Source organism: Babylonia areolata, chromosome 4 (assembly GCF_041734735.1).
Source record: "Babylonia areolata isolate BAREFJ2019XMU chromosome 4, ASM4173473v1, whole genome shotgun sequence".
Taxonomy (NCBI): domain Eukaryota; kingdom Metazoa; phylum Mollusca; class Gastropoda; order Neogastropoda; family Buccinidae; genus Babylonia; species Babylonia areolata.
Window position 1 is genome coordinate 15,152,644 of NC_134879.1, and position 24,134 is coordinate 15,176,777.

General features: G+C 43.3%; 2 protein-coding genes across 6 annotated transcripts in view; one reads left to right on the forward strand and one right to left on the reverse strand.

Moving 5' to 3' along the window:
- Positions 1-615: 615 nt before the first annotated feature.
- LOC143280895 (uncharacterized) lies at positions 616-8,644 on the forward strand. Its single transcript, XM_076585651.1, has 6 exons — positions 616-697; positions 2,341-3,615; positions 4,150-4,425; positions 5,188-5,445; positions 6,474-6,716; positions 7,578-8,644. Exons 2-6 carry the CDS (start codon positions 2,481-2,483, stop codon positions 7,790-7,792), a joined length of 2,127 nt encoding a protein of 708 aa, XP_076441766.1. The 5' UTR covers positions 616-697; positions 2,341-2,480; the 3' UTR covers positions 7,793-8,644.
- Positions 8,645-11,372: 2,728 nt separating this feature from the next.
- LOC143281575 (iduronate 2-sulfatase-like) overlaps positions 11,373-24,134 on the reverse strand; it is a 26,456-nt gene continuing 13,694 nt past the window's right edge. For 4 of the 5 annotated variants that reach the window (XM_076586808.1, XM_076586806.1, XM_076586807.1 and 1 more), the window contains exons 4-9: positions 22,600-22,777; positions 20,085-20,173; positions 18,876-19,086; positions 16,996-17,156; positions 13,685-13,811; positions 11,373-12,275 (exon numbers count right to left, since the gene is read on the reverse strand). In XM_076586808.1, coding sequence (XP_076442923.1) covers positions 11,467-12,275; positions 13,685-13,811; positions 16,996-17,156; positions 18,876-19,086; positions 20,085-20,173; positions 22,600-22,777 — 1,575 coding nt within the window. In that variant the 3' untranslated portion in view covers positions 11,373-11,466. The remainder of the gene's footprint in view (positions 12,276-13,684; positions 13,812-16,995; positions 17,157-18,875; positions 19,087-20,084; positions 20,174-22,599; positions 22,778-24,134) is intronic. The other variant, XM_076586809.1, reaches the window with a different exon arrangement.

Below are 24,134 nucleotides of genomic sequence, written 5' to 3' on the forward strand. Positions count from 1 at the left end.
TTAAAAGGAAAAAAACAACAACAAAATCCCATAGATCCAGCCCTCTGGCCGTTAAAAAATAACAACAAACAAAAAACCACACTCAAAAACCAACTCACAAACGGGACATGTTCTATGGACAAGACGAAGGAAAGAAAGAAAATCAGTAGTTTGGTGATATTAGAGTGAGAGAGAGAGAACGAGAGAGTCTTCGCAAAGTGTCCGGCGCATTCAGGAGTTTTTATATATATATATATTTTTTTTTAATAGTTTAATTTCCGGACACACACACACACACACACACACACACACACTCCTTCATTCATTCTGTTACGCATATAGCAATTTTAATCGTTATTTCATGAAAGAGAACCAACATATTCAACATCCGTATTGCTCGATAAGAGGACTTGATTGTGCAGTATTGGACTGTTCACACATTTCATGACTCATGTGTGTCCTTGTTTCTATTTTTGATAAACACGGAAATTATTATTTAAAAAAAAGAAAAAGAAAAAAAAAGTCATCAACTAAGATACACACAAACTACAAGGAATAATCTGAATTACATTATTTTGAGTCACGTTCTCATTTATTTTAAATACTTTAAATCTTTGAAGCACGAGAACTTATTTTCGTACGCGTAAGGATCCGATACGTGAGATGACCGAAACTGACGGGCACTGTTTTGGCGACGGCTGCGATTGCTCAATATTCGGTAAGTTGATGAGATTTATTTGTTCCCTTCGTGATCATGTTATCGAAGACCCCCGTTGCCCTCACCCTCCATCCCAATCCCGTTCACCCCGATCGTTTCAAATCCAAGAGAACGCTTTGGAGTGGAACGAAATGCATGGTTGACAAGCAGGTGGAACTACATGATCAAAATCGCAGTATTTGTAAAATGATTTGCACTTATTTGCTGAAGTAATGTGGTTTTATACTTGTCTGGAATTGCGGCTGATGATTTATCTTAAAGATGGTACACGGATTGTTTTAATTACATATACAAAACGAAATGTTGACTAAAAATGCGACAATCAATAGTTTTCAAATACGGGAATTCCCGTTAGCAACTTTGAGCTGTACAAGTAAAGGTGGAATTCCCGACAATGGAAATTAATCGACCGTGCGCGCACAGCACAGCACAGCACAGCACAGCACAGCACAGCACACACACACATACACACACACACACAACCCCCCCCCCCCCCCACACACACACAAACGCAAAAAACAACAACAAAAAAACAAAAACAACAACAACAACAAACAAAAAAACAAAAACAAACAAAAAAACACACACAAAAAACAAAAACAAAACCACCACCACCACCACCACCAACAACAACAAAAACCCAACAAAAACAACAAACAAAACAAAAAGAACACCACCACCAAAAACGAAAACAAACTTAAGTGAAGAAAAACTGCCATCACAGCAATTACAAAAAGAAGAGCTCTGTTCCTTCCATTTCTTCGGTCTCCGCGAGAGTAACGCGTACGCACAGCACGCACACACACACACTGGGCACACGTGCTACGTGTGTGTGTGTGTGTGTGTGTGTGTGTGTGTGTGTGTGTGTGTGTGTGTGTGTAAATGCCATTGCTGGCACCTATCAGTATCACTGACAGACTCACAACAGAAAGAATAAGAACTCTCATGAAGATAATGAATTCATGTGTTTTGTATAGATAGATTTTGTCATGTATTCATATATTATTCAATCTGCGAGCTGTGATGCAGTACGTTTTTAATTTATCATTATTATTATTATCATTATTATTATTATTATCATTTTATTAGATGTTAAATTTAATATTCGTACACGATGTCTTTTAAGAGAGTGATCTCTACTACGTGTACACCCTAAACATGTAAAAATTACACGATGCATTTACGCACTGAATAAAAATGAAATAGGAAAATCCACTGTCACAACAGTTAAAAGAGAAAAGCACTGTCTTTTTACCGTGCCTCTTCCTTCCTTTCTTCTTGTTTCTGTCTGTTATGATAGAACGCACTCATGGATATCGCGCATACTCTACACACCCACACCCACATAAACACACACTAACAGTAACGTGGTTTATTAGATAAGCAGTGATAATGACTGTCCACCCAGCCATTACATGGATTGAAAAGAAGGAAGGAGAAAAAAAGAAAAAAGAAAAAAAAAATGAGGAAAGAAAATAAAGAGACAGGGGGACTGGCACACACACACACACACACACACACACACACACACACACACACACAGAGGTTTGACAAACTTGTTGCATATGCAGTGATTTTACTGGGGTATTTTTGAAGTGTGGTATGATTGTATGATATCAATTGTTGAACCCCATATTTTACAGGTGTATGGGAGACAATCTGAGCAGACCCGCCAAATTCTGCCACCCAAGACGAAGACCAAACGGACCACAATCCACTTTTGAGTTCAGATCCAACGACTACTGTCAACAGTGAAAACGGCCAGCCACGAAGCAGATCATCCATGGGAGACAGTGACAGCGGAGATATGATGAAAGACGATGACGCTTTCTCTGATCATGACGACCACAGCGATTCAGCTGCCTGTGAACACTTATTAAGAGGCGATTCACGATCAGAGAGTGCAGAGTCAGTCCCTCAGTTTTGTTCCGCCGTCTCCGTGTCTGCCAGTGGAAGAAGTCCGACACCTGATGATAGAGCAAGTAGTACATACAGTGAGTTGGGTGGAGAGGTCAACGCCTTACAACTTAACCTTCCTCCACGGGTACTGTCTCGGGCTGAAACGACCAGCTCCATTTCTGCTTTGCTCATTACCAATTGTTCCACATCTCACTCCACTCCGCTGTCCGACATCACCACAGATGATGAAGCGACCACTGATCACCTGCCTGAACTCTCCGAGACCCAGGCAGCAGAATTCACTCGGGCAAGTGAAGTTCCGATGAATGTTGGGGAGAGGAGTGAACAGACTTTAGTGAAGGAACGTTTTCATGGCTTTCAGAGACTCCCCTCTCCAGAGGATCCTAGACATCGTGCTTTGGATCACCAGCAACAGCGTGGCACAGGACGGTTTGGTGGAGAACAGATTGGTAGAAATCACTCTAGGCGGGGACGGTCGAATGAAGGACAATATGACCCACCGACCACACGGCAGACATTAGAGTCAAGTGCGCCAGGCAGAGGAAGTCAAACACCCAGTGACAGGGGGCGGTCAGACGGACGGCCAGAACAACGCCGAAGACTACCAGAACTCACACATCACTCTCAAGAGCCACAGAAACGAGGACGACTCGAAAACAGGTCATCGTCTTTGGATTCCGTCCATGCTTTTAGACCAGTGGGTAGGTCAGGGAACCTCCATAGCGGCAGCCGGGAGGTGACTGCTGATGACAGGCCACTCGTTCAACCCACACCACAACGTGCAGCTCCTGGGGGATTGAACTCCGGCCCTGCCATGCAGCCCACTCATGGGCGGGGGAACACCAAAGTGGAAGTGCGGGGCATGCTGAGGCAAACAACGGAGGAGACTTTGCAGTTCTACTTTCAGAACTCGATCCGTTCAGGTGGAGGGAAGATTCGTCATCTTCGCTGGGATAAGACCACAGGCCTGTGTCTCCTGTCCTTTGAAAGCGCCGAAGGTAGGACCCATTAATATTTTAAGAACACAAACAAAGCAGTTTCAGAAAGTAAAATGCTTAGAAAGTATAGTATTGTATGTGAATTTTATTTTCTCACAGTGATATTACAAAAGAATCACTCTCAATGAATTGAAGCTTTGGTGGAATATATTGTGATAGTAGAGTATTCCTCGTGTTGATTCAGTGATTTCATAATCACAAATCATCATCTGTTACCTCCTGTTCATCATTTAGATTGTGATCTTCAATGATACAGTCATCCGTTACCTTGTTAACCTTTCGAACTCTTACCAATTATCATTCATGCTGTAGTATGTGTTTTCCTGACATGCCCGAACATGTGATTATGCTTGCACAAGCATGAATCCATGGAACTGAAAAGCTAGCCAAATCACAGAATTATGAAAAAATGGTCAATACCTTCAAGAAAGAGATAACGAGAAATGAACACAACGCTTATGACAAAAAAGAGAGAAATAATTAGTATTACAATCTATACATAAATAGGTTTTTGTATGACTTATTGATTTTCAGTCGCACAGCGAACAGCCGAACGCCAGCACCATCTGGAAGGGAAGGAGCTAACAGTGAAGATGCACGACCCCAAGACTTTGTTCCACGGAGGAAAGGACCCAGAAGAGGTGATTGCAGTAAGAATTGGAAACTTTCACCCAGCAACCACCACGTCAGACGCCCTACTCAACCATTTTGAAAACCCAAGGAACGGCGGTGGAGAAGTCCTTAACGTCAAGATTGGAAAACTTCATGGGACTGTTCCTTCGGCCGTTGTCACTTTCCGCAGTGCAAGAGGTAGGTTTTGCGTTCCTTGATGTTGTTCGATGATATTTTGTCTGGCTGTTCGTTTATTTCCTTGACTGTGCGTGGTGTTTTAAATCAATTAAAAATGCGAAAAGAACGCGTTTACATTTTTTTTTTATTGTGAAGAACTGTAAAGGGTCTATGCCAAACCATAGTTTTCTTCTTATTTATATTCCTAATTATTTACTAGATTTAATATATAGTTAAAAGGAAGAATGTTCTAAGAGTAACTACAATGGAAATTCCACAGACTTGGAAGAAATCATCATCGAAGTTGAAACATCTGTGTAATCGGAATGAAGGTCGACGATGGGCGTTTGGTAATGACTTAGTATCATTGCTTTCGCGGCAGTTCATAGCCATAGAAGCCTTAAAAATAACCCCCCCCCCAAAAAAAAACAACAACAAAAAAACAACAACAACAACAACAAACAAACACACAAAACAAACAAACGAAAAAACCCAACAAAAAACAAACAACAACAAAACTCCCACCCTAGCGGGTCTTGAAGAAAATTGATAAGCAATAATCAGAACCCTCCCGTTTCCCCCCCAAAAGGCAAAACAAAGCAAAAAACAAACAAACAAAAAAACAAAGAAAAAACCCCAAAACAAAACAAAGAAAAACAACAACCCACCAAATAAAAACCCCCCCAAAACAAACCAAAAATCCCCACCAAAACAAAAAAACAACAACAAATTTTTATCATCTTTGTGCATGACCACACATGTTTTTCTTTCTCTTTTGACAAGACGCTCAAAGAGCCGTGGCCATACCTCATGGGCACCAGCTGAACGGCCGCACGCTGACGGTGGTCCTGCACGGCCCAGCCTGCCCCATGCCCAACGCGGTCAGCCTGCGCGGCCTGCCCATAGCTGCCGCGGAGCCCACGCACGTGCTGGCCGAGGATCTGCAGCACTTCGTGGAGTCCACCACGAATAAACTCGTGTACCACGTGCTGCTCGGGAACGTGGTGGGCGTGGCCCTCGTCTTCTTTGAGGACAGTGTTGGTGAGTGTGAGAGGGGGAGAAGTGGGGGCTGGGGGAGGGGTGGGTGTGGGTGTGCAGGGCAGGGAGAGGTGGGGGCGAGGGAGAGGGGGGGGCGGGGAGAGGGGAGAGGCTAGGTGACTGGTGAGGGGAAATAGAATGGGGGAGGGAGAGAAGAGAGAGTTGAAAGGGGGCCGGAGAGAGAGAGAGAGAGAGATCATGCTGCTACGGGGAGGAGAAAAGAGAGAGGGCTGGAGAGAGAGAATGAGAGAGAGGAGAAAGAGCAAAGAGAGTGATTAAGCTGCTTCGGAGAGGAGGGAAGAGAGAGAGAAAGAGAGAGAGTGTTGAGAAGCCTGAGAGAGGGGAAGAGAGAGGAGAGAGAGAGGAAGATAGTGATTTCGCTGCTACAGGGAAGAGAGAAGAGAGAGGACCGGAGAGAGAGAGAGAGAGAGAGAGAGAGGAGAAAGATGAAGAGAGTGATTACGCTGATACGCAAATCGTAAATTATTTACAATGCACGCTGTTTATTCACTTGTAACCAGCTTTTGAAAATGCCCAAGACTGCTTCGGCGGCAGTTTGCTGAATGATTACAGAGAGAGAGAGAGAGAGAGAGAGAGAGAGAGAGAGAGAGAGAGAGAGAGATGTGTGTGTGTGTGTGTGTGTGCGTGTGTGCGTGTGTGTGTGATCTACATATATATATATATATATATATATATATATATATATATAGATATATACATATATCTCATTCGGATGAGACGAATAAACCGAGGTCCCGTGTGCAGCATGCACGTAGCGCACGTAAAAGAACCCACGGCAACAAAATGGTTGTTCCTGGCAAAATTCTGTAGAAAAATCCACTTCCATAGCAAAAACAAATAAAACTGCACGCAGGAAAAAACAAACAAACAAACAAACAAAAAAATGGGTGGCGCTGTAGTGTAGCGACGAGCTCTCCCTGGGGAGAGCAGCCCGAATTTCACACAGAGAAATCTGTTGTGATAAAAAGAAATACAAATACAAACCAACATGGCTGGCTTAATGCGTGCAGATTTTGCCGAAGTGGAAGCCGCTCTGAGGGGTAGACCATTCCGGAGGGCCCAGGTGAAAGTGGAACGTGTGCCGGTCACCAGTACCGTGGAGGTCCACCGCCTGCCCCCCATCCCCTCTCTGTCCACGGAGTCGCTGACCAACTACTTCCAGAACACGGCGCGGAGCGGGGGCAAAGACGTGACGCACGTGCATCTCTTTCCTGGCAAAGAGACGGCGCTCGTCACTTTTAAAGATCCAGAAGGTACTATTTCTTAATTTGGATATTATTAAAGATTTACTGTTATTATTTTCTAAACAGGTGCTATTTCTTTTTCTTAAAAAAAAAGAAGATTAGCTGCTGTTATTTTTTTAAAACAAAACTCCTGTTGAGTTTCGATGATATAGCATTATGTTGATGCAGAAAGATAAAAGTTTATAAGCACCCATAGCCTGTCCCCCCACATCCCAACGAAAAGAACAGGCCTTCTTGAATGTATCTAGAGTAATTCCAAACTCCCCCCCCCCTCTGCCCCCCCCCCCCTTAAATCGAATTTTCCCTTCTACACCTCACATGCTCTTGCATGTGTGCGTTTGTGTGTTTGCAGTGCGAGCAGCATGCAGTCTGTATATGAGTGTCATGTTGCAAGCATTGTTACAACTAACATCTTTGTTACCTCTCATTTTCAATGAGCGACAAATGTTGAGGGTTATCTTCACCTCTTGTTTTGCGTCATTCCATCATCTTTCTTCTCTTAGTTTGATGAACAATATTCACGATGATCACATTTTGAAATTAACTGGGGTTGGGGTGTGGGGTGGGGTGCATATATTATATGCACGAGCCTCTTTTGCATCTGGTATAATACTCAACAGACGTTTAGTTTGAAACCATAATCCATTATATTATCACTACTGATTGTTTATAACGATAATATCAGTTGGTTTGAAACCGAAATGACGTTAATAATGACAATAATAATTGGTTCGAAATCAAAATTATGTGTTTTTTTTTATAATGATAATACTAATCGGTTTGAAACCAAAATGACATTTGTTTACAATGACTGTACTTACTGGTTCGAAACCAAAATGATGCATACCTGCTTATAATTATGTTCTGCAGTGTGCTGCACAGTCGTGAGCCAGTCTCACAGGTTCCACAACGCTGAACTGGACGTGCGTCCTCATTACGAATGTGTGGGCCTGTGTGAGGATGGCCAGCAGTCAACATCCACCCTCCAGCCCCCCACTGCTGAACTCCTGCCAGCAACCCGAGAGGACCCCGCTGAAGACCGCAGTCATAACTCGCGAGTCATCAACTCTCCTGTTTTGCCGTGAGCAGGCGAACGGTCGTGTCGTGCTGCTCCTTACAGGAATCTGTTCCCCAAAGTAAAAAACAAAATAAAAACAAAACAAAACAAACAAACAAACAAAAACAACAACAAAAAAAACAACAACAACAAAAAACACAAAAAACAAGGGCCTGTTTGACTTAATTAAAATCAAGGCCAGCAAAATGCCCACTGTTGGGGGGGGTGGGGGGTATGAAATGCTCACTGTGTCAGAGCCAGTGGAACAGGTTTTGGTGTTGATTGCCAGTGGTTGATTTTTTTTTTTTTATACCATTGAAGTTTGTTGAAGAACTGGCTATAATTATGTATACAGTTTGTGATATTGTCTATTATGGATGTGATGCCAGATATGGCTATGACTGAAGACATTTCCATTCAGTGTGTGTGTGTGTGTGTGTGTGTGTGTGTGTGTGTGGATGCGTGCGTGCATGTGTTTTCAATACATCCCTTCCCCACGTGCAATCCACCAACCATTCTCCGCATCCATTGTATGAGTAATGAAATGTGTGTGCTGAAATGAATGAATGAATGCATTCGAGTCTAAATCATCTTGTAGTGCATAGACAATCAACAGAAGAGAAAACGACATGACTATGATTTGTGAGCGATGCATCGGATATGAATCAACGTTGAATCAACCACGAGGGGCACTGGGACATAACGTTTACGATTTTGTTTTCTCCAGTGCACAGCTTCTCTCGGTGTTGTGTTAGTTTTAGACCACCCGGCTGTCTTTGGAGTGGTCACAAGTGAACCCGTGACCAAAACTGATACTGCACAATGGGGCTAACCTACATGTTATGTTTTCTGTTTTGTACAAATAAATTAGCAACTTCTGTACTGACTTCAATGTTGTTAATACCATTCTGACTTACATACCTTTGTCTCATTGAGTTTCTGCAATGAATTTAGCAATCGATCTAATTATGATTCACAGAGAGAGAGAGAGAGAGAAGAAGAAGAAGAAGAAGAAGAAGAAACAAAGACACTGAGGGTGTGGTAAAAGAAAGGGGGTGGGTGTGAATGGAGAGCAGAGAGTGGAAGGAGTAAATGGAAAACACCCTGAGTAAAAATACAATACAAACACACACTCTTTTTGTGTGTATATGTGTGTGTTTTTGATAAAGAGAGAACATATATATATATATATATATATATACACAATTATATATATATATATATATATATATATATAGTGTGTGTGTGTGTGTGAGGAGAGAGAGAGTTTGTGTGTGTGTGTGTGTGTGTGTGTGTGCGTGCGTGCGTGCGTGTGTATGTGTGTGTGAGTGTGTGTTGCCAAGAACATGCTGCGTTGTAATATGTTTCAGGCCATTACAGTAATTGACAGAGCTCAAAATGACCCATTACAATATCTACATACAGTAAAACCTCCCTGTGGCTGCTTACACTACTCACATCAAGCTTACATGGAGTAACTAAAAAAACTATTGCATCTCCATAAACAATTAAGATATTTACGGGTTCAGGAAAAAAAAGAAGTAGATTTGCAGGACAGCAAGTATTAATCACAAATCTTGTTAAATGACTGCTTTTAACATGATTATATGAAAAAGATTAAACTTGATTTAAGAAGATCGAGGATAAATGTGAACCATTAATGTTGAAAATAATCCTTTTTTTCCCCAACATCAATTCAAAATCAATATATATGCATCACTGTTTTCTTGTTTGCACTTCCTTAACTATTAATCAGTACAGCTGATTATACCTTTCACCCAGTTCTAAAGTACAGACATCAAACTGAACTTATGCATGGTCCATATCAGTGCTGATAGGATGAAATAGATGAAAGGAAACAACAGTCTTGCAGCATCAATGCAGCATCAAAAGGTACCCCTAGGAGTGTCATTTTGATTTTTTTTCTCCCCCATTTTTTCAATTCACTCAGTTAACTGCAAACATCCGCAAAACATCAAAAACTAGAAGCACAAAAATGCACATCATCCACATCATCTTGTTACTTATTTCTGTCATCCCATATGTGTTGAATATAATATGTTTCCGCCTTTTCTTCAAGCATGTCCACCTGCTGTGCAATAAGATTACAACGAAAGTCTGGTACTAAAAAATAGACAATATCCTATCACATCGACCACCAGTTCAGCAGTGTGTGTGCACGCGCGTGTGTGTGTGAACTAAAAAATGAATTAAGAAAACATTAATCTGTTGTGTGGTCACACATTTGAACAAGAGCTATTGAACTTCTCACTGAAAAATATGTCTTCTATTTTGACGGAGTTTTTGGCTGTCTTTCCTTGTCGGAAAGAAAACTGTTTTACAACAGAAAACGATGATATTACCACAAAATATGAAACCTGTTGTTCACATGCTTACTAGAATAATTAATATAAACTTGGTTTCCATTTAAATTTTCGTTTTAATGGTACTAGAATCTTTCTACTGCTTCTTTTCATAATTCGAAATGCCACTTCCGCTTTTTGACTTCTGCGATCGAAACTCGCAGTATTTCTCTTCAATGTCTTAAAAAAACAAACAAAAACAAACAAACAAAAAAAAACAACATTCAAATTCAAGTGACAGAATTTATATTTAGTCTGTATGAGCAGAACCTGAACTACGCTGAGCTCTGCGACCAGACTTATCCGAAGCTGGGCATTGAAACCACTGATTTAATAATAGATCTGTTAGATCAGAGGGATGAAATTCATCGAAACACGCGGGGTCCCGATTTCCCCGTTAAACAGACGTTGAAGCTAAAATGCCCTCGGGGTCATTTCGTATGTCATATTAATGAGGAAAGAATGAACTTTTTGGCGGTGGGTTCAATGAAAAATAAAAAGTTTTGCTGAAAAGGACAGTAGATCGTCAAAACATGAGCTTAATATCAGGCCATGTTTTTTTTAAAATTATATTTTATTATTTTTTACAAATCGAGCAAAAGTTACCAAGATGAAAATTTGCCCACTTAAAAGTAGAGAACATGATCTTTTATTTGATGTTTATTGTACCAATTGGTTGAGAGTAGAAATAGAAAGATCTATTTTTGTCACCTAGCCTCATTCAGACCAGAAGCAGACGTCGGCAAAACGTTTGCCGCGCTGCTGTTTTAAGAGGGAAGGTTACCACCCACCTCGGGCGTTCAGAATCACTAACACTCGCTCACACATAAAAAAGAGACACTCAGAGGAAAGAACAGAAGTTGTTTAATTTTAAATTCATTATATATTCTTCAACTCGATGTATGCAGCACTGCGCTTGCTATGGCGAAGTGAAAAGTGATAAAAAATGGATTCGTCAACCACTGTTTCACAGCATCACCTACATAGTGGCCAGACCTACCTACACGGTGGCTCACAATTAAAACTAGAAAAGTATTTGAAAAGAAAAATACTTGTCCAGAATACTACCACCCTACCTTTTTCCATTCTTCTTTTTTGTGTGTTGTTATCACAGCTTCTTCGGGATCATGCAGAATTAAGACCTTAGATGTCGGAAAGCTCTTGGATGTAAAAAAAAAACAAAAAACACACAAACCCCCCCCCAAAAAAACACAAAAAAACCCCACACCAAACAACCAAAAACAAAAAAAACCCACTGAAAATAAAATAAATCAAAAACTTCATAAAAATTCCGTCATAAAACTTAAGCCCACTTCGTCACTGGCGACAGGAACGGCCACTACAGAAGCGGCTTGGGCAAGGCACCCCTCCAGCCCGCCCGAAGCTGACGGGACAGGCTTTGAACCAGGTCCTTGAACACTGGCTGGTAGGCCACGTTGACGTTCTCATCGAAGTCATCGCTGTGGACGTAAAGCTCCAGGGCGTGCACGTGAGAGAAGTTGGAGAGAAAGGTGCTGGGGTCGAAAGCCACCCACTCTGTGTAGCGGTGCTGGGCCGTCTTCATGGTGTATCCCATCACGCGGATGTCGGCCAGCAAGGGGTTGGGGCTGTTGCTCTGGATCTGGTCGGAGGGCCGGGGGTACTGGCTGAACACGGCGGGTTTCCACGCGGCGGCCACCTTTTCCGCTACCCTCGATGACGTCATTCCACCACGCGCTGGTACGTCGTCGTCACTGCCGCCGCCCTCCGTTCTGGACCGTGTGATGACGTGTCTGATGACGGGCACCAGGCTGGTACCCTCCGTGCAGAAGGTGACGTTGAAAGGGTCATGGGGGCAGAGAGGCGGCACCTCCAGACCCACCAGTTCTGACAGAGTGGCGTACAGGTCCACCGCCTCCACGAGAGCGTCGGTGGTGGTGGCTTGGGGGCCCGGCTCTTGACGGCAGAGCTCGGACACACAAGGGTGGGGGACTTGGTTCCTCACGGTCTTCGTGCCGCTCAGAGCGTCAAAGAGCGGGAAGGCCACAACGCCCGCCGCCGCTGCCCTTGGTGACGTGACCCCAGGAATGTGGATCAGCATGGGGATGCGCGTGGCGATGTCGTAGTTGGTCTGCTTGCACCACTCGTTGTGCTCCCCGAGCTGCCAACCTGCGAAACAAAATGAATATATACATAAATTGTATGTGGAGTGATGGCCTAGAGGTAACGCGTCCGCCTTGGAAGCGAGAAAATCTGAGCGCGCTGGTTCGAATCACGGCTCGGCCGCCGATATTTTCTCCCCCTCCACTAGACCTTGAGTGGTGGTCTGGACGCTAGTCATTCGGATGAGACGATAAACCGAGGTCCCGTGTGCAGCATGCACTTAGCGCACGTAAAAGAACCCATGGCAACAAGAGGGTTGTTCCTGGCAAAATTCTATAGAAAAATCCACTTCGATAGGGAAAACAAATGAAACTGCAGTCAGGAAAAAATACAAAAAACAAAACAAAACAAAACAAAACAAACAAACAAAAAAAAAAGGGTGGCGCTGTATTATAGCGACGCGCTCTCCCTGGGGAGAGCAGCCCGAATTTCACACAGAGAAATCTACTGTGATAAAAAGAAATACATGTATATTTAATTATATGTATAAATATAATTACATGTATTTGTTTTTCTTTTTTCATAACTATTATTATAATTATCATTTTAATGAAACTATAACAATGATTATCAGTGCTGCTCAAACAAATGGAGTCCTGTCACTTAATGCTAAGGCTGGAGATAAATACACTAACACGAATACAGATATTTCATTAAGATTTTGGCCCAAGGCCCCTTACCACAGGGGGTTACCACAAATACAAATCAAATGGTAATGTCATTTATCAATATTTAAAAACAAAAAACCCAAAAAAACCAAACAAACAAAAACAACAAAAAAAACAAACAAACCAGAAATACAACCACAAAAGCAAGAAAAGAGAAAATAAGATATACATACAATGACATTACAATTCTCCACATTTTCTGTTGTTGATAAATGGAAGAAAAAAAAAAAGGTAACGTCAGAAAGAATACTGTATTCATTCGTAGACTTCTTCTTCTGCGTTCACTCGTATGCACACGAGTGGGCTTTTACGTGTATGACCGTTTTTACCCCGCCATGTAGGCAGCCATACTCCGTTTTCGGGGGTGTGCATGCTGGGTATGTTCTTGTTTCCATAACCCACCGAACGCTGACATGGATTACAGGATCTTTAACGTGCGTATTTGATCTTCTGCTTGCATATACACACGAAGGGTGTTCAGGCACTAGCAGGTCTGCACATAATTATGTTGACCTGGGAGATCGTAAAAATCTCCACCCTTTACCCACCAGGCGCCGTCACCGTGATTCGAACCCGGGACCCTCAGATTGACAGTCCAACGCTTTAACCGCTCGGCTATTGCGCCCGTCATTCGTAGACAAGAAGCAGGGAAAACTACAAGGCTCTTTACATCATTATCCAGGTTGAGTTTACTATAACCCGCGTTCACAGTGAACAGAGCGACGATAGGATGAAGAGGACAGTCACCGTGGTCGCCAAGAAAGGATACGATGGTGTTGTTGGTCAGCCCGTACTGGTCCAGCGCGTGGAGAACTCGCCCGACCTGATAGTCCGTGTAACTGACAGCTGCTGAATAGCTTTGCCGCAATAACAGCTGAAACAATATTGACACGAGAAATGTACATCAACTGCGTGACACAAACCTGATGAAAGTGCTATAGGAACAGTAAAATATATATCTCAAACTTTCTTCAACAACAGTTAGATACGTAGATGGCTAGCTAGCTGAAAGTTAAACAAAAAACAACAACAAAAGAAAAAAAAAAAAACAACAAAAAAACAACAACAAATAGTAAAGAGTAGTAACTCTCTCCATTCACAAGGTACACAACTTGAAGTCAGTGCTAACGGGCGCCATAGCCGAATGGTTAAAGCGTTGGACTTTCGATCTGAGGGTCCTGGGTTCGAATCACGGTGACGGCGCCTGGTAGGTAAAGGGTGGAGATTTTTACGATCTCCCAGGTCAACATATGTGCAGACCTGCCAGTGCCTGTACCCCCTTCGTGTGTATACGCAAGCATAAGATTAAATACGCACGTTAAAGATCCTGTAATCCATGTCAGCGTTCGGTGGGTTATGGAAACAAGAACATACCCAGCATGCACACCCCCGAAAGCGGAGTATGGCTGCCTACATGGCGGGGTAAAAACGGTCATACACGTAAAAAGCCCACTCGCGTAGAAACGAGTGAACGTGGGAGTTGAAGCCCACGAACGCAGAAGAAGAAGAAGTCAGTGCTGCTTACGCTACCGATTCAGATAGCACACAGGTAAATAAAAGGTACATTGGAACAAACCCAGACACTTCCTAAAAAAAACAACAACAACAAACAAACAAACAAACAAAAAAAACCCAGAACAACAACAACAAAACCATAAACGAAGCGCCGGGCCTGTCCTTATACCGATCATTCATTTGACACGTGCACACAGCAGCAAAGACAGAAGAAATATGCAAACACAAATAAGCTTTTATTCAAGACTGACATAGCCTCCTTAATCCTGAACAAGCCACACAGAACACATGGACAATACAAAACAAACACATGGTTGCCTCGGTGGTTTTTCAACTGGAAATTAACAATTAATGAGGCCAGGAGATGAAATGATTAACAAACAGTTAAGAGTGGTAACTCTCTCCATTCACAAGGTACACAATTTCAAGTCAGTGCTGCTTACGCTACCGATTCAGCAAGCACACTGGTAAATAAAAGGTACATTGGAACAAACCCAGACACTTCCTCAAAAAAGGAAGCGCAGGGCCAGTCTTGAATAAAAGCTTATTTGTGTTTGCACATTTCTTCTGTCTTTGCTGCTGTGTGCACATGTCAAATGATCGGTATAAGGGCAGGCCCGGCACTTCGTTTTTTGAGGAAGTGTCTGGGTTTGTTCAAATGTACCTTTTATTTACCTGTGTGCTAAATACCCCCCCCAAAAAAAAAAACAAAACAAAACACTTTCGTTGGCGAGGGAAATGGGAGGTGGGGGAAGGGGCATCCTCTTGAAGTATATGACATATATTAGAAGATGGGCGATGATGAATAAGGAGAAGAAAAAAAATCAGAAAGGAACGAGAAAAAAAGAAAGAAAAAGAATTGACCCCCCCCCCTCCTGAAAAACAAACGAACAAATGAACGAAACAACAATCTAAAGAAGAAGAAGGAGAAGGAGGAGGAGGAGGAGGAGGAGAGAGGATATGAGGAATGTGGGGGAGAAGTGACAAGAAGAAGCGCCAACACTTTGGAGGAAGAACATCCCCTGCACGTCCCAACCCATGCATACCCCTCCACTCCCTACCGGCTCCTCCCTCCCCCCCTCCATCCCTTCCTTCTTCCAAAGATACCCACCCCGCCGATCCCGACCTGACCGCGACCTGGTGACCACTGGGTATAGTGGAAGGGAGGAGTGAGATTCAAGCTGCGGATGTCACCAAGAAGAAGAAAGAGGGGAAAAAAAGAAGAATCCATCCCACCCACCCCGACACATCAAGGCACTCCCCACTCCCTTTGCACCCCCTACACCACCCCCTCTCTTCCATTCCTCAGATCTGATAGTCGTTGAACAATCCACCCGTCCACATCAAGATGCTCCACTCCCTACCCTTTCCCTCGCCCCCTTCCCACTTCCAATTCCCCAGACCTCATAGTCGTTGAACAATCCACCCGTCCACATCAAGATGCTCCACCCCTACCCTTTCCCTTGCCCCCTTCCAATTCCCCAGACCTGATAGTCGTTGAACAATCCACCCGTCCACATCAAGATGCTCCACTCCCTACCCTTTCCCTTGCCCCCTTCCCACTTCCAATTCCCCAGACCTGATAGTCGTTGAACAATCCACCCGTCCACATCAAGATGCTCCACTCCCTACTCCTTCCCTCGCCCCCTTCCAATTCCCCAGACCTGATAGTCGTTGAACAATCCACCCGTCCACATTAAGATGCTCCACTCCCTACCCTTTCCCTCGCCCCCTTCCCACTTCCAATTCCCCAGACCTGATAGTCGTTGAACAATCCACCATCAAGATGCTCCACTCCCTACCCTTTCCCTTGCCCCCTTTCCACTTCCAATTCCCCAGACCTCATAGTCGTTGAACAATCCACCCGTCCACATCAAGATGCTCCACCCCTACCCTTTCCCTTGCCCCCTTCCAATTCCCCAGACCTGATAGTCGTTGAACAATCCACCCGTTCACATCAAGATGCTCCACTCCCTACCCCTTCCCTTGCCCCCTTCCAATTCCCCAGACCTGATAGTCGTTGAACAATCCACCCGTTCACATCAAGATGCTCCACTCCCTACTCTTTCCCTTGCCCCCTTTCCACTTCCAATTCCCCAGACCTGATAGTCGTTGAACAATCCACCCGTCCACATTAAGATGCTCCACTCCCTACCCTTTCCCTCGCCCCCTTCCCAATTCCCCAGACCTGATAGTCGTTGAACAATCCACCCGTCCACATCAAGATGCTCCACTCCCTACCCTTTCCCCCTTCCAATTTCCCAGACCTGATAGTCGTTGAACAATCCACCCGTCCACATCAAGATGCTCCACTCCCTACCCTTTCTCTCGCCCCCTTCCCACTTCCAATTCCCCAGGCCTGATAGTCGTTGAACAATCCACCCGTCCACACCAAGATGCTCCACTCCCTACCATTTCCCTTGCCCCCTTCCCACTTCCAATTCCCCAGACCTGATAGTCGTTGAACAATCCACCCGTCCACATCAAGATGCTCCACTCCCTACCCTTTCCCTCGCCCCCTTCCCACTTCCAATTCCCCAGACCTGATAGTCGTTGGGTATAGGCTGGAAGGGAGGAGTGAGGTTCAGGCTGCGGATGTCGTCAAAGGCTCTTAACCCTGTCCAAGGCGTCAAGGCCACGGGTGGCGTCCACGGAGGCGTGTAAGGGTTGGGGGCCAGGTGCACTTTGGACAACGGGTACAACTCTGCGGACACACATTCACACTCATAGATATATATACAAGGAGACGAGACTAGACAAGACAAAACGCACACATGTCCAAGAAAAAAAAGATGAGACAATGCAACAGGAAACAAGACAACATAAAATGCACACACGCCCAAGGAGACGAGACAAAACAAGACAAAATGCAGACGAAATAAGCCATGACAAAATGCGCACATGTCCAAGGAGAATAAAGGAGACGAGACAAAATGCACACATGCCCAAGGAGACGAAATTAGCTATGACAAAATGCACACATTCCCAACGAGAGGAGACTAGACCAGACCAGACCAGACTAGACTAGACTAGACTAGACGAAACGAGCCAAGACAAAATGCACACATTTCCAAGGAGAGGAGACTAGACTAGACTAGACTTGACTAGACAAGATTAGACTAGACAAGACCAGACGAAACGAGCCGAAACAAAATGCACACATTCCCAAGGACAGGAGACTAAACAAAAACAAGACCAGACCAGACTAGACTAGACTAGACCAGACGAAACGAGCCAAGACAAAATGCACACATTCCCAAGGACAGAAGACTAGACAAAAACAGACTAGACCAGGCTAGACTAGACGAGACGAGACGAGACGAGACGAGATGAGGCAAGCCAAAATGCACACATTCCCAAGGAGACAGGACAAATACATATGCACACATTCCCAAAGAGACAAGAGGAGACAGGACAAATACATATGCACACATTCCCAAGGAGACAAGAGGAGACAGGACAAATACATATGCATACATTCCCAAGGAGACAAGAGGAGACAGGACAAATACATATGCACACATTCCCAAAGAGACAGGACAAAATGCACCCATTTTCAAGATGAGATGAGATGAGACTAGATCAAACATAAACAGACATCCACATAATCATGACCCAGGAGTTGAGCCTAGATGAAACTGCCAGAAAAACATTGACGTACACATAAGCACACATGCCCATTGGAGACGAGACAGGACTAACTTACACAGACATACCCATATGCACATAGTTATGCTCAAGGTGTATGCTAAACAGTATCATGAGAGTGCTCTCTGGGTGTGTTAAAAGGAAAAAAACATCCTTTTCATTTGTTTTGTTTTTCTTTCTCTTTAGAATGATTTAACTTTTCTTTTCTCTGTGTGTACAATATAAGCATTAATTGATGTTATTGCGTAGTACTTACGTCATTGACAGAATACGCACATCCTGATTATCATGCAGTTGTAGTGATCATTTTCGATTGTTTGAATATGTTGTACACTTTAAATGTCTTTTGAAACAAAAAGAACATTTTATGTATGGATGAAAAGAAAAAGACATAACAAAAAACCCACTGACTGCCGAAGAACTGCAAATCCCCCTAGGAAATCTTTGGAATATTTTGAGGCAAGAGATCTGCTACTACTGCTGCTAAGATATTTCAGAGGGAAATCTGAACAACAACAACAACGACGACTACTACTACTTTCTGAGTGAAAAGACTGAAGCAGTAATAAGTATTTATTGTACTTTTTTTTTTACCCTCGACTTGAAGTAGATGCGGCGATAGCCTTAATATGGCCTTAGTGGTCAGCGAGACTCTGGGCACCATAATTTGATTTGATTTGATTTTCTACAGCAACAACAACAGCTGCAACTACCTTCTTTATGGAATAGGCACTACTGCCATTGCAACTACTAAGTAGGTATAACTGCAGCTCACTCAGGTAGTCTTGGGGGAACTTGAAGGGCAGATGAGGCTTGTGAAAGCCGACACCCAGGAAGAAGGGGTGTTTGTCCTGGGATCGGTTCCTGAGAAACTGCAAGGCAGTGTCGGCGATCTGGATGTCCGGCAGAGACTGACCAGGCATCTGCTTCACGTCCACCGGACACTGCGCGTTGTTGTGCAGCGTACCGTCCGAGTTGCGACACACCTGCAGTGTCAGTGACTCGGCGTGAGTTACTGATGTGACAAGAGGTGGATTGCCTCCCATTAAAAATCAGAAGTCGTTCAGACGGGCGCAATAGCCGAGTGGTTAAAGCGTTGGACTTTCAATCTGGAGGTCCTGGGTTCGAATCTCGGTAACGGCGCCTGGTGGGTAAAGGGTGGAGATTTTTCCGATCTCCCAGGTCAACATAAGTGCAGACCTGCTTGTGCCTGAACCCCCTTAGTGTGTGTATACGCATACAGAATATCAAATACGCAGGTTTAAGATCCCGTGATCCATGTCAGCGTTGGGTGGGTTATGGAAACAAGAACATACCCAGCATGCACACCTCCGAAAACGGAGTATGGCTGCCTACATGGCGGGGTAAAAACGGTCATACACGTAAAAGCCCACTTGTATACACAAGAGTGATCGTGTGAGTTGCAGCCCACGAACGAAGAAGAAGACATCCAAAAAAACAAAGGGCATCTATTTGATTGTTCAGTTGACAAACCGAAATTTATGACAAGTGTGGTACCTACATTATGTCTTGGAAAAAAAATCCCGCGTGCGCATGGTTGTGCGCATACACACGCGAGTAGGCACGCACACATGCAAGAGAGACGGTGTGGTATTCCCAACAACGCACTAGCACACCCAAGCTACACATACGCATGCACACACACTCGCACACGCGCGCGCGTGTGAGTTTGTGTGTGTGTGTGCGCGCGCGCGCGTGCAGTATCTGAATTATACAGTTACTGACTGTGTTTAGTAAGGAGAATATGAAATACGAAAAACAAGGAAAAAACAAACAAACATCGAACAATAACACAGCCAAAAAAACCGCATCAGCTTGTCAAATGGACTACAGAGAGAGAGAGAAGGGGGGAGGAGGGAGGGAGGGAGGGAGGGAGGGGGAGAGAGAGAGAGAGAGAGAGAGAGAGAGAGAGAGAGAGAGAGAGAGAGAGAGAGAGAGAGAGAGACTTGAGCAGTGAACACACGTTAGCATTACGGTACTCCATAGTGGGTGCGTGATAGGCAGGGAAACTCCAGCTGTAGGCGTTGTCATCAAACCCACTGGCCTTTTCACCTGAAAACATTGTATTGCATTGTATTGCACTGCATTGCATTGCATTGTATTGTATTGTATTGTATTAATTTTTTTGTCACAACAGATTTCTCTCTGTGTTTTTCTGCCTGCACTGCACGCAGAAAAAAATACAAAAAATGGGTGCTGTAGAGTAGCGATGCACTTTCCCTGGGGAGAGCAGCCCGAATTTCACACAGAGAAATCTGTTGTGATAAAAAGCAATACAAATACAAATACAAAATATATTTGTTTTCCTATCGAAGTGGATTTTTCTATATAATTTTGCCAGGGACAACCCTTTTGTTGCCGTGGGTTCTTTTACGTGAGCTAAATGTATGCTGCATACAGGACCTCGGTTTATCGTCTTATCCAAATGACAAGCGTCCAGATCACCACTCAAGGTCCAGTGGAAGGGGGAGAAAATACTGGCGACTGTGGGATTCGAACCAGTGCGCTCAGATTCTCTCGCTTTCTAGGCGGACGCGTTGCCACAAGGCCTACAGTCACGTGGCAATTTATTTGCACCAGTGTCTCCTTACAGATATATGTGACACTGACTCAACAAAACGTACGTACACAAAACCCTATGACAGAACACACACAAGCATGAGCACGAATTTATCTACAAACAGTGCACCGTCATTTAAATTTGCCATGTGAAATTACAGTCGATTCTTGTTAATTCATTTTTATTTGTATGTGGGGTTTTGTATGTGCATACGTGCGTGCATGCATCCGCCATCATCATAAAATTTCTATTTTCGTCCACACCTCTCTCCATCCACAACCATCTAAATATAAGGGACATAAACGTATTTTACTCTGAGGATTACGAACTGGGTCATGTCCCTTCCATTACTTTTAAAATCAGAACCATCCGAAATTCGCCACATGACTGAAACAAAATTCATTTTGCCCACGCACATTCATCAATACGTTTAACAAAATAATGCTTGGATAAAATCGTCTTTCCTGTTTCGCTCTCTCTGTGGCGCTAAAGCCTGGCCTAAGTCTGATAAGCACTCAAAGTAGCCATTCGTTCCGTGCACTCGATCAAGTAAAATAATTTGGCTAACTGTGACATCCAAGCTGAGCTACCGATCAGTCTTGAACTCAGCTTGATGAATTGATGAAGAGTGCAGAAAGGTTGAATTAACGTAATCCCCTGTTTAGTATGCTGCGTCGCTTTTGGAGACAATGAACATTCTGACTGGAAAGAACAGTCCAACATGTTTATTTTTTGGGTAGTGGTGACATTTTTTTTGGTCTTTGTCATGAATTTTTTGTTACTTTGTCGGAAATGTATACCTACTTGCATGTCTTTATCATAATGTCTAATAAAAGATTTTTTTGGGCACGTTATTGTGTAATTGTTTTAACAACTAAATACTGAATAAAAAGTTAATATATGTCATATATATCTTCGACAGAAAATCAAATATTCAGAGAACGAGCACCTGACAATCATGAAGTGAATGAATTAACCATCCACAAGTTCTGAGCAAGCGATTCAAACATGGCTTTTGATTCACTGATGAAGCACCAAGCAAAAATTAAAAAGAGGAGACAACACTAATCACCTTTAAAAGCTTGTGTTGTCTTGCATCCAAGATATTCAAAAGATAGGTTTCTGCTGATCTGTCTAAACGGTATTGCAACATTTATGCTTAAGATGATTTATCTTTTATCGTGATGATTTATCTCCCTTATCTTCCCAGTATCTAAGGCATTCATTTCGTAATTTCAAATACTCTATAAGATGCTGTGATGCTTATAAAAGCTGCCAGTCTAAATTCGTGATCTAACAGGCACGTGGCTGCTATACTGTTAAACACACTGGTGGGCTCGATTTGTTGTGACTGAGCAGTATTAAGGGGTCTCCTCTGGCCAGTGGCCTCACAGAGACTAGACACTGACATATCCCTGTTGACCTTTGACGCATCGATTGTGACAACTTTCGGGGTCTTCTCTGGCGAGTAGCCTCACAGAGACTAGACGCGACATATCCCTGTTGACCTTTGACGCATCGATTGTGACAACTTTCTTGTCAAGGTCGGTGCTGAACTGAACGACGTTAAAAAACAAACAAACAAACAAAAACAACAGACACAGACACAATGGCCCCCTCCCCACCCCGAAACACACACACACACATACACGAAAAAGCAACAATAACACACAACTAAGCGCATGAAACAGATAGCAAGCCGCCCCCACCCACTATGAAGAAGGTTCTGCCTGAAGAAGAGCCTGTGGCTCGACACGTTACCTCTTTGATCTCATGTAAGTCGACTTTTACCAAGATTCTTCTAGTCTGCCTCTTACTGCTTTATACACCCACACGGATATAACCACCACCGCCACCACCAACACACAAAAACCCCAACAAACGACTCCCACCACCCAACCAACCTGGCCCAACTCACCTGGATGGTAGATCTTGCCGACGGACCAGGTGAGGTAGCCGTTGTCCTTGAAGTGCTGGGGGAGGGTGGTGAAGTTCCCAGCCACCTTTCTGAAGTAGGTCTCCAGGTCGAAGGTTCGAGTACTGTCCGGTCGGCGGCCCGTGAGGAACGAGGTCCGGCTGGGTGAGCACAAGGCTTGCTGCGCAGCGAAAAGGAGGGGGGGGGGGATCAAAACAATATTACTGATGATTGCAATTACAAAAAAAAAAAAAAAAAAAAAAAAAGAAAAGAAAAAAAGCAAACCCCAAAACGACCCCTCTAAAAAACAACAACAACACAAACAACAACAACAACAACACACACGCACACGATCTTGAGATAAAGTTGTTTCCCTTCACCATGCATATTGACCCAAAAACAGCTGACGGAGACTGCATCGTGTCGCGTTGTGAGGTGGTGTTGTATTATTGCATGGTGTTGCATGGTGTTTTGTTTCATTGTCTTGCTAAACTGAAATATGCTTGAAATACCGTAAAACAACAATAACAGAAACAACAACAAACAAAACAAAAAACCCAACAAAAACAAACAAAAAACCCCGCATAAGTTAAGAATAATCACGCATAATTTCAGTCAAAAAACAAAACAAAAACAAAAACAAAAAACAAACAAACAAAAAAAACACACAAAAAACAAACAAAACAAACACACACACACACACGCTCATGTAATTTTTGTAATTAGAGAAATATGTACATTTTCCCATTAAAATTTATAATAAACATGATTTTTTTTCCTTCTAAACTACATAGTATCCACTCACATCATCAAACACACAGAAAGAACCACTTTCCCCCACACCAACATTATACTGTAAAAAAAAAAAAAAATGCCCGGTGACAATATATTGTCGCAACTACCACCCCCACCCAACCACATTGTATTTTAGTCTGCACTTCCGAGCTGCACTGAACTGATCCGTGATGCGAAGAGACAAGAGTTCAAATGTATGGAAGTAATAATACGATTTCATATTGCACTGTTAGTGGAGTGACTGATCCCGGACCGAACACAATGATCAATTGCATATACTGATCGGATTTTTTCTTTCGTTTTTGTTGCGAATTAGGAAAATGGATATTTGGATGTCTTGCTTAATTAAGGAAGGTGGTGGTGTGACAATACTGAAAGTATGATTCTTGAATGGGTGTGGTGAACTGGGGATAGCGTGTTGGAATTTAACAATCCCCCGGTATTGTTTATACGTTTGAAAGGGGTCAGGGAACGGGAGCGCGCGTATGTGAGTGAGTGAGTGAATGTTTGTGTGTGTGTGTGTGTGTGTGTGTGTGTGTGTGTGTGGTTCCATGATCACGAAAGGGTATATGTTTATTTCATAAATAATACTAATACTAATAATAAAGTGCATTTTAAGACGCTTATTCCCTTGGAGAGCTCTAAGCGCCATTACAATTTGTTCAGAAGGCAAGAATATTTACACACTTATCCACAAAACTATGCTCATCCACACACAAGTATATATATATATATATATATAA